This window comes from Pteropus vampyrus, unplaced genomic scaffold (genome assembly GCF_000151845.1).
Source record: "Pteropus vampyrus isolate Shadow unplaced genomic scaffold, Pvam_2.0 Scaffold151, whole genome shotgun sequence".
Classification (NCBI taxonomy): Eukaryota; Metazoa; Chordata; class Mammalia; order Chiroptera; family Pteropodidae; genus Pteropus; species Pteropus vampyrus.
In genome coordinates, this window is record NW_011888932.1 from 5,134,256 (window position 1) to 5,145,840 (window position 11,585).

The following is an 11,585-nucleotide window of genomic DNA, read 5'->3' on the forward strand; positions in this document are numbered from 1 at the left end:
AGGTTGATATTTCTGGAGCTTGATAGGTGCTTAAACTGGTCAGGAGAAAAAATTCATCAGCAGGAGTTAGAGCAGAAAGAGATTTCTGATGACAGAGACTAGATGAAGAGGAATTGTATTATATCAAGGATCAAAATATCCTACTAAGGTAATTCATAGTGATTTTTGAAGAGTGTAAAATTTCATTTTTTGTTTTACTCCTTAACCTATATTACACCTCCTCACAGACCAGTGAATTTTCTTTGCTGTTTCCTTCCTCCTTCCCTCCCTTTCTTCTTTTCTTCCTTCCTTCCTTCTTTTCTTCCTAGTCAAAGGTTCTCATCAAAGACAATAGTAACTTAAAATATTACTGAGAAGGCCAAAAAAAGACAATAATAACTGTTAAGAAAAAAAATAATATCTTTTATTGTTTTATTGTTATTTCATTAAAATATTACAATTTAAACATTTTTCTTTTTTATTTTCCTAGAAGAGAACAAAGAGCTTTTTCCTGCTTTCAGGCATGAATCAGGTCACAGTTCAATGGGATGTGATAATAGCTCTTTACATATTCTTCAATTGGTGCCATGGAGGTACAGTATTTTGAATATCTATTGTTACCTTTTATTCAAAGAAAATACTGAGTATTTATTATTTTCAAGGCATTATGCTAGGATCTCTGAAGAATCAGAAATTATTATATTGGGAAAAATTATACCCACATAAAAAATCATACAGAATGAAATAAAAAAGTCCAACCCCCTCCTAATGCAAGAGTCCTTTCTCAAGCATCCCTCATAGACAGAAGTTTAACTCATATATAAACATTTCCACGAAGGAGTTTATTACTTTGAGTTGGCATGTTTTATTTTTGAACTCTTATAACTGTTATATGATAACTCATAAATATTTTTAATTTAATTCACTCCCACAAAGCATTTGTTGATGGTTACTCTGTGTCAGGCACTGTGTAAGTCTTTTATTCCTCGCAATGACTTCGTGCAGTAGTATTATGTGCTATTATTATTCCCATCTTATAATTCATGCAAACATCTGGCACTAGGACAGACATAAGCGGCTTTGAGGAATCCAGGAAGGGGATCATCAGAAGTTCAGGCATGACAGCCATTGGCTTTTGAGAGTTTCAATTGGAGGCAATGGTATCCTACATGGGTAGGTGGCAGGGATTAATTTACTGGGAGACAAGCAACACCAAGGCAGGGTTCTAAACCTTGAAGAAAACTCTGCAAATGATGCAAGTTACTCAGCGTAGTGACAAGCATAAAACCGTGCTCTATAGGTTGGGACACAATTATATTAGAGATATAGAGGTAGCTTCATCATCGGAACTAGAATCCTTTCAGTAGGATAGTGGATACTTCCAGAGTCAGATCAACACCATCCAAGAAGATTTATGGGAAATAAGGCACCAGTTACATTTCCCAGCTTCTTGAAAAATGTAAATGATAAGTAAGACTTCTGTTTAAAATCATTTAATTAATAGAAAGAATAAATTTAAATGCAATAGCATATTCTTCTGAATCTTCTGTTTTAATGTTTTACATGGAATTTATTATTTTAATCTACTTATTTCCAGGAATTACAAATATAAACTGCTCTGGCCGCATCTGGGTAGAACCACCCACAATTTTTAAGATGGGTCTGAATATCTCTATATATTGCCAAGCAGCAATTAAGAACTGCCAACCAAGAAAACTTTATTTTTATAAAAATGGCATCAAAGAAAGATTTCAGATCACAAGGATTAATAAAACAACAGCTCGACTTTGGTATAACAACTTTCTGGAACCACATGCCTCTATGTATTGCACTGCTGAATGTCCCGGATATTTTCAAGAGACACTGATATGCGGAAAAGACATTTCTTCTGGATGTAAGTGTTGGGGTGCATTCAAGGTTGAAATGAAAGCTGGTCTAACAATTAACTGGTCACAACCAACTTGTAAAAAAATGGAGGCAAAGTGATCTAGTTTTTTTCTTATACTAGTCTAATGTAGGAGTTGCAAACTTAAGTGTCTCCAGGGGCCAGATGAGTAAAAAATATGAGTTAAAGAAGCTGATGGGATTTGTGCAGAGAGGAAGGCACATATATGGTCTATTGGGGACAGCCGCTGCCCAGCTCTAGCATTTGTGAGGGCTCAATATTCCTAGATCTTTTGACTTCAAAAGAAGACAGAAATATGAATTTTTAAGGTGACCGCTACAAATTTAAAAATGTTACGAATGCATTAAAAAAAACCCCACAAATTTTAACACATGCCTGGTCAGACACAGCACACATGAGAGGCAGAAACCTCCAGTTTTGAAAGTTGCTCTTTTCATTTATTTTTCACCTGTTGTTTTTCTCCCAAACTAGTATCATCACCTCGAAGGAGATGCCACTGTGAAATTTTGAGGTTAAGATTTAGGGACAAAAAACAGTTGTAAAACTAGCTTTGCATTCCTGCTTTACTCCTTACCAGCTGTGTGAGTTTAGGTGAGTTGCTAAACCAATGTGACCCTCAATTCCATATTTTATGAGGCAAATTATGTGGTAAACAATAAATTTTAATAATTTATTTTAAAGCATATTATATACTTTAAAGTACAATGTCAATGCGCCTAAATCCTTAAAACTGCATTCTTTGGATAAAATATGGGAAATCCTGTTACAATTCCCTGTTTCTAATCCTACTGCCTCAAATGTGAAAAATTTATCAAGTTAATCCTAAAAATATTTGCTAAATTCAATTTGTGTTCACGCTATTCTGAAGATGTTTGTTAGGGTAATATGGGCTGATTTGTATAATTATATACTTAATTCTTGGTTCTACTATCGTGAAGGATAGCTCAATAAATTCAGCACTGTTTTAATCCAGATATTCATTCCCATGGTATCTGGGCCCATTCTCAGTGAAATATAGAGGGCTTTGAGTGTTTGCTATGCTCCCTTCCTTCATACTTTTGAGAATCAAATCTGAGTTCTTCCTCACCTCCAGACCTTACCTAAGCAAGAGACAGACCACCTGGCCTTTAGAGTAAATGCCTGAAAATAAATGCCTGAAAAGCACGAGGCTTCCTTGTTTTAAAATAAGATCACTGTCCTACTTAACTCTGAGTACCTGATATTGCCCGATTTTCAAAAGACAGAATATGCGAAGCGATTGAGGTAAACTGAGGAAGAAAAGGAAGTAGTAAGTTTTGGAGCCAAAGAACAAGATTGGCAAATATATGCCTTAAATATATTTACAATAAATGCTAAACTTGCCCTAAATTACGGGAATTGAAACCACAGGCAAATATCTGATGTATGAGGACTCCTTACCTAGTCCACATCCTCAGGAAATATAAATAACCCTTAATGCTTAAATACTTTACTATTTATCTTTTGGGGGTCGGGTGGGGGTATTGAGATAATATACAATTTCTTTGGAGGGCAAATAAGCAACTTCCACAGTTATGGGGAAAGGGTAGTTTTAAATTTAAGCTAGAGGAAGAAAGGAGGCAACAGAAGTATGGCTTTCTTCCCTGCGTTCCAGTTGGTTTGATCGATTACTAGCAACAGCTCTCAGGTTGACTGAGGGCCTCTGCCCCCAAATACAACCATCAGGTGATTTTTAGGGTCAGGAATGGTCTTTGCTCCCCTTCTAAGACAACATAATAGAAGCACTTACTCTCTGCAAGTGGCTGCTTAGAAAGAATATCACTCTTTTCATTATTTACTCTGTGAGTTGTAAGTTCTTACATAGACCTCTGAGTGTGTAATTGTAACTGCCCGGTAAAAATTTACTTAAACCGCTGGTTTCAAGAATCTGTGTTCTTGGGTTCTGCATTCTTAGCAAACAAAACTTCCCATTTAAGTAGGTCAAAAAAGGTTTTTGAGGGTTTTTGTGGTACTCTAGAAATCACATTGCTTTCACTGTATCACTTTGATCACAGGATATTTTTCCTGAGAATTTTAGTATGTCAATTTATCGTTACTTCTTTAAACAAAATGATTATGTGTATATTTTTAGCCTGGAAACAAGATATAAAAGACAGAGAGAAGATAAGTGAGTCATTGTTTTCCCTGAAAAGATATCCAAATATATTTTAAATGTTCTGTACTTTAAGGTGTAATTTATGAAATATAAATTATTATCACAATTTTCATTTTTAGCCATAGTTTTAAACATTTCTTAGATTCCTATCTGTGATTAAATGCATTCTTATTATGGGAAGTTTGTTCTATCACAGTAACTCCAATCATGGAATGAAATACTGTAAAAGGTCTTTATGTATTTTAAAATACCAAATTAAAATAAACCATACATGAAACAGTGATATTTCCACTTAGTTATGTATTTAAAAGTTTAAATACCTTTGACTTAAATTTTAAGCACCTTTGATCTCTATCTTTTTGAAAGATTTCTTATCCAATAAAACCTCTCGATATTCATCTTTAATACTGCCATTAAGTATCATTACTGGCACAACTAGGCTGGTCTGTGCTGGGTAAGGAATAGGTAAGGAATTAAAGAGTGATCATTGTCAGAAGCATTTGGTCTCTCTTCATTTTAAGTCTTCTTATTATTATCATTTTATTAATCAAGCCAATCAATTTATGAAATGCACTTTACTGAGAGATTGCTATACACCAAAAATGTGTTACACCAGAAATCCAAAAAAGAAGGAATCATAGGCTCTGCCTTCAAGAAACTTTCAGTGGAATATGATCCTTGGCTAGATGCTGAATTAATAAGAAACCTGGCCTGTGATTCATCAATGCCCCAATAAACAGGGGAGGGAAAGAACAAAAACTTAAGCCTCATCTTTGTATATTTGAGGATATTCTCTAGTATCTGGCTGCATAGCAGGTTTTTATCCTTGGACATTGAATAACTAGGCAATGAGATCTAACAACCATCCGGTGTTACTCTTGTAACCATACTCACATTTTCATCTTTACATAGCTTCACATTAACATTACAAATATTGTATTTATTTGCATGTGTGTATATAATCTATTCAATCTTTTGCAGAGTTAATTAACCACCAAACATTTATAATATTGAGCATTTACTTCACATAGAATGCTGGGGGGAGGGAGGGGAGGAAAGAATTCTATGGAATAACATATCCCAAAAGACTGACAGTTGTCTTTTGTGATGGCTAAACCAATGATACTCTCTATCTACAACCAGAGGGAAAAAATAACTTCAGTATATATCACTGTAATCACTGGGAAAACAACTCAATCAATATTCAAAATGACTTAAATTTATGTTTCCACAGCTACCTTCTTTAAGGCGCAAATAAAATTTCAATATTTTTTTTTACCTTACTTGGTGTCCCATTTCTCCCATTGTAACTTAATGCTATAACTCACCAAAATGTTTTAAAGTATTCTAGTGTGTTCTTACTGTTTGAAAAGTTTTATAATCATAAAATCAAATTACGTTTAATCTATAAAGGTTTTAAAAAATTTAGATCATCAAAAAGAAATACCCATTATCTCTATAATCCCATAATCTCACCACTAACAACAAAATCATTTAATAATTTGGAATATGTCTTTCAAGTTTTAGTGTCTCTCTCTCTCCATCCCCTCTTCTCTTCTTCTCTCCTTTCCTTCCTTCCTCCTTCCTTCTACTTTTTTCTCATCTCTCTATCATTGTCTCTCAAATGAGACCACCATACTATACTATTTAACAATCTGCTTTTTTCCCTTTATCATATGATCATTACTTAGGAAACTAATTAAATATGTTTCTAGTGTCTTCCAAAGGTGAGATATTTAAATCGTATTCTAAACTTTGTTTTGGGATGTATTCTAGGAGTGTATTATAGTTTATTTAAACTTATTTTGGAATATTAAGATTGTTTCCAATTTTTTCAGTATTATAAACAATACTTCAAGAGGCACATTATTTTAGCCAAATGTTTTTGCGTGTCTATGAACATTTCATTAAGAATTCCTAGATGTCAAATTGCTGGATTATAAGATATACTCCAGCTTTTTAAAAAAACTTATTTGATTTTATTAATCAATCTCACACCAATAATTTTTAATAATAACAAATGTCTGTTGTTTTAAGCATCCAATTTGTGATAATTTGTTATGGCAGCCATAGTAAATTTATACGCCATATTTCTATTTCCTTTCTTTTTGTACAGACCTTGCTTAAATGCCAAAGATTTCTTTTTTTAATTTTATTTTATTATTAGCTTCAAGTATACAGTACTTGGTTAGACATTTATATAGTTTATGAAATGATCTCCCTGACATCTCTTTCTCTCCTCTGGCTCTCCACCTAGCCATTACATTAATGCTGACTGCATTCCCTATGCCATCTCTCCATCTCTGTGACCATCTATCAACTACTAATTTGTACTTCTTTAACCCTTCACCCCATACTCCCAGCCCTCCAACCCCCTTTCCCTTTGGCTGTCATCAGATTGTCCTTTATATTTGTGAGTCTGTTTTTGATTAGTTTTGATTAGTTTCTTCTTATTGTTCCTTAGATTCCTCATATAAGAAAAATCATATGGTATTTATCTTTCTCTGACTTACTTCACTCAACTAAAAAACCTCTAGGTCCATCTATGTCTCTGCGAATGGTAGGATTTCATTTTTTTAATGGCTGAGTAATATTCCATTGTATATGAGCCATAACTTTTTATCCAATCATCTGTTGATAGGCATTTAGTTGCATCCATATCTTAGCTATTGTAAATTGCGCTACCATAAATATAGGGGTGCATAGATCTTTATGATTTGTTGTTTTGGATTTCTTTGGCTAAATACCCAGAACTGCAATTGCTGGGTCAAAAGACATACCCATTTTTAACTTTTTGAGAAACCTCTAGACTGTTTTCCATAGTGGCTGTATCAATTTGCAATCCCACTAACAGTGTATAGGGTTCCCTTTTCTCCACATCCTCGCCAATACTTGTTGTTCTTTTATTTATTGATGATAGCCATTCTGACAGGTGCGAGGTGATATCTCATTGTGGCTTTAATTTCCATTTCTCTGATGATTAGCAACCTTGAGCATCTTTTTATATGTCTATTGGCCATCTGTATTTCCTCTTTGGAGAAATATCTATTCAGGTCTTCTGCCCATTTTTTTTAATTGGATTGTTTGGGGGGCGTTGTTGAGTTATATGAGTTCTTTATATATTTTGGATATTAACCTCTTATCAGATGTATCATAAGCAAATATCTTCTCCCATTCAGTCACTTGTCTTCTCATTTTGTTGATGGTTTCTTTTGCTGCGCAAAAACTTTTTAGTTTGATGTAGTCTCATTTGTTTATTTTTTCTTTTGTTTCCCTTGCCCAACATGCAAAAAGAAATTACTAGTAGCAATATCAGAGAGATTACTGCCAATGTTTTCTTCTAGAAGTTTTATGGCTTGGGATCTTACATTTAAGTCTTTAATCCACTTTGAGTCTATTCTTGCATCAGTATAAGATGGTCCAGTTTCTTTCTTTTTTTCTTTGTTGGCATGTATCTGTCCAGTTTTCCCGCCATTTATTGAAGAGACTATCTGTACGCCATTGTATATTCTTGCCTCCTTTGTCATATATTAAGTGAATGTATGGGTGTGTATATTATTTCTGGGCTCTCTATTCTGTTCCAGTGATCAATGTAAATGTTTTTATGCCAGTACCATGCTGTTTTGATTACTGAAGCCTTGTAATATAGTTTGATATCAAGTAGTATGATACCTCCAACTTTGTTATTCTTTCTCAAGATTGCCGTGGCTATTTGGGGTCTTATGGGTACATATAAATTTTAGGATTATTTGTTTTAGCTCTCTGAAAAATGCCATTGGTATTTTGATAGGGATCGTATTGAATCTATAGATTGATTTGGGTAGTATGGCCATTTTAATGATGTTGATTCTTCCTACCCATCAGCACAGTAAATGCTTCCATTTATTTGTATCTTCTTCAATTTCTTTTTTCAATGACATAATTTTCTGAGAACAGATCATTTATTTCCTTGGTTAATTTGATTCCCAGCTACTTTATTGTTTTTAATGCAATTGTAAATGGGATTGTTCAGCTTTTAAAGATTGTGATATGTAAAGTGTTCTCCACAAAGCCTTTACCAATTTGCACTCCCATGAGAAGTGTGTTAGAGGATTTTCATGAGTCCATTCCAACATCGTGGATTACTATTTTTCAAAATCCTTTCCAATTTGATAACTAAATGATATCTATTATTGTTTCAATTTGCAATGATGATAATTCTTCATATATTCATTTCTTATTTTACAAGTAATTTCTTGGTTACCGATTTACAGGTTAAGTGCAAAAGTATATTTAGATTTGAGATAAATCTTTGGGTATAACTTCAGATGCATAAATGTTCATACTTTTATTTTTTATGAGCCCCCATTCTTCCACTTGTCTGATCTTTCTCTAAGTAGTCTAGTTTCCCAGACAGGATTGCACATGTAGGCACAAGCTGAGAAAGCCATACCTGAAAAATGAGTACATGATCAGCACTCAGTATTTCCATATTTCTCTTCTGATCTTGATCTTGGTAATTTATTATTCAATGATGTAACTGAAAATTCCAGGTGCTGTTCCATAGTTGTTAAGGTTTCATAGGCTTCAGAGACCCCAAGGGCTCAAATAATGTCATCAGAACTCTCTGATCTTTTCCCATCTCTTGGGTTTTGTTTTCCCCTGTGTTGGCTTTATTCTTAAATAGACTGTTTCATTATGACAGCAAGATGGCCACCAGCAACTCACAGCTCACATGTTACTCAGAGACAGCAATTTCAAGGTGGGAAGAAAGTGCCTCTTGTATAATGGCTTCTGAAAGAGTCCTTTGGAGAGTTCTGATTGGTTCATCTTGAACCATGCATTCATTCTCAAGGGAAATACTTGGTTAGTCAGTCTAAGTCAAGGGCATACTTCTGTGTGGAGCCTAGTGATTGACAGCTCTTGGGGCAGGGGTAGAGAGAGGATGAAGTTGGGAGTGAGGGAGATGTCAGTTCTGAAAAGGGAAAGATTCTAGCAGACAAAATCCTAACAATATTCTCTATAATATAGCCACTCAGAAAAAGTGCTGAGTAGGTGTAGGGGAAGGGAGAAAGCAAGAACCTTGAAACAGAATTCTGTGATTACCAAAATTGTTTTAAATCTTTTTTTTTTTTTTTTACTGTGGCAAAATAGACACAACATAAGACATACCATTTTAACCATTCTTAAGTGTATAGTTCTGTGGCATTAAGTACATTCACACTGCTGTGCAACCATCACCACTGCTCATTTCTAGAATTCTTTTCATCTTGCAAAACTGAAACTTTGTATCCATTAAACCATTCTCCATTCCTATCTACCCTCAACCCCCAACAACCAACATTCTACTTTCTATCTCTATGAATTTGACTATTCTACATACCATATATAAATGAAATCATACGGTATTTGTCCTTTTATGTTTGACTTATTTATTTTATTCAGCATAATGTCTTCAAGATCAATCTGTGTTATAGTGTATGTCAGAATTCCCTTTCTTTTAAACGCTGAATAATACTCCACTGTAGGTTTGAATTCTAAACTTCTAAAGTGGGTAGTGGAATAGATGCAAGAGCAGAAAAGATAGTCTAGAGGGGAAAGAAAACATGGCAGAGTGAGAGATGTCCCCAGATCTCTCCTTTTGAAATAACAATAAGCTGAACATCTGAAACTCAACAAAAAACACCCAAACTGCACACCAGCAAGTCTGAGCATGGGATCTGCGCATAAGATCTACCACATGTCAGAACCCCGGGTGTCAGGTGATGGACTGAGAGAAACAAAGAAGCTGCCTCTTGCAGCCACCAGAGCTCCCTGTAAAAGGAGGAGAAGGGAGAAGGTGCAGCAACTTCCCTGAACAGCCCTGCCTGGGAGAGTTTGTGAGTTCCATGCAGCCAGTGGCAGGGCCCAGTCACAGGGCAGCATGCAGAGAGGTGGACAGCAGAGAAACATCAGTTGACTTTTACTGGCTGAGACTGAGCCGCAGCCCCCAAAACCGAGGCTGAGCCGCAACCCCCAACCCACAACCCAGAGGGCCCCTCCCCCCATATCCTCCGAGACTGATCACTGAGGAGCCCCAGGGGAATCTGAGCAAACACTACCGAAACTGTTGCTAACACTGACAGGGACTGAAACTGAAGGTAGCAAGCATGGTTAAATGTCTACAAGAAAATAAAGGCATTATATAAAGGCATTATTAAGTCTTTATATAAAGCAGGGATCCAAGAGGTTTAGACTCCACCTACTGGAAACCAGAAAAGATAGTCTACCAGAGTAGTAGAAAAACACTTCGAGGAAATTTTCACAGGAGCTAAAAGGCACAGAGGTTTTCAGAAAGAAGCGACCAAAACACTAAATGCTGCAGAGATCAAGGTCGATAATGACTGCAAATTGATCATGGGATTTGTTGATTAGAAAGTTATTAATGACCTTAGCAACAGTTGTTTTGGTGGAGTTGTGGGGCTGAATCGTGATTGTTTGGGGTTCAAGAGGAAGTAGGAGATCAAGCACAAATCAGTATAATGAATTCTTTAAAAAAAGTTTAGCTCTTAAGAAAAGGAAGAAGACACAGTGGTAAACGAGGGGAGAAAAGATATAGTAGATGGCATTGGTGGGAGGAACTCAATCATATTGGTATCCTCAAAGGAGAGGAAAATATAGTAAAATATGGAAAGGAAAGGAGAAAGGTTTGATGGTAGAGTGCATTATAAGATGAGGTGGTAGGGATGGAATGAGAGTGGTGCAGAGTGGGGATTGACCTGTTTTCCCAAATAAAATGAAAAGTTTATCAACTAAGTATGTTACAACGAACTTTATGTTTCTATAGTGGCTCTTAAGTGATCTGTTTTGTTGCAGATCCACCAGATGTTCCTGACAAGGTCACCTGTGTCATTTATGAGTATTCAGGCAACATGACTTGTACCTGGAATACCGGGAAGCCCACCTACATAGACACAAAGTATGTGGTATATGTGAAGAGGTAGGTTCTTTCCTCAACACTTTAACACAAACAAATCCACTACAGTTCAGCCAGTGTTCTACCTCCAACAGAGATCCGAGGAATCAGCCTCAAACATTAAATAAACAATCAGATGATCTCCAACTCCCTAATTATGATCAGTGAAATTGCCAAAACCCTTTTCGGGCCATTAACATTTTCACTTCATGGGGCAAGGTGCTTGATAACCTTTCTAAACTTTTTATTCATTGGTGAACAAGGGCCTAATGGTGATACAGCATAACACAATTTTAGAAGAACCTTTCCTTTAAATCCCAGAGCAACCTTCTTCGAGGGTTTAGGTAATTTACTCAATCTCTCCAACTTGCCATCTCTTTACTTTAAACTAGGCCTAAACCTATTGCACAGGTTGGTTCTGATTATTTAGGTGGTATTTGGCCTTTAAAGGGTGCATCACTGTGTCAGGTCCATGCTTAGCACTAAATTCATGAAAACTATTATTATTAATAATGATCCCCCTCCCCAAACTTGAATTTGGTGTCCATATAGGCCAATTTTGGTGTCCATATAGGCCAACTTTCCTGGTTTGCTTGAGTCTAGAGGGAGCTCCTGGGATATAAAACTTTGCA

At 35.6% G+C, this 11,585-nt stretch overlaps 1 protein-coding gene across 1 annotated transcript in view; it reads left to right on the top strand.

Annotated features, from left to right (window-relative positions):
* Positions 1 to 502: 502 nt before the first annotated feature.
* IL23R (interleukin 23 receptor) overlaps positions 503 to 11,585 on the top strand; it is a 61,831-nt gene continuing 50,748 nt past the window's right edge. Inside the window, exons 1-3 of the mRNA XM_011369615.1 lie at positions 503 to 572; positions 1,577 to 1,873; positions 10,854 to 10,977. Coding sequence (XP_011367917.1) covers positions 503 to 572; positions 1,577 to 1,873; positions 10,854 to 10,977 — 491 coding nt within the window. The remainder of the gene's footprint in view (positions 573 to 1,576; positions 1,874 to 10,853; positions 10,978 to 11,585) is intronic.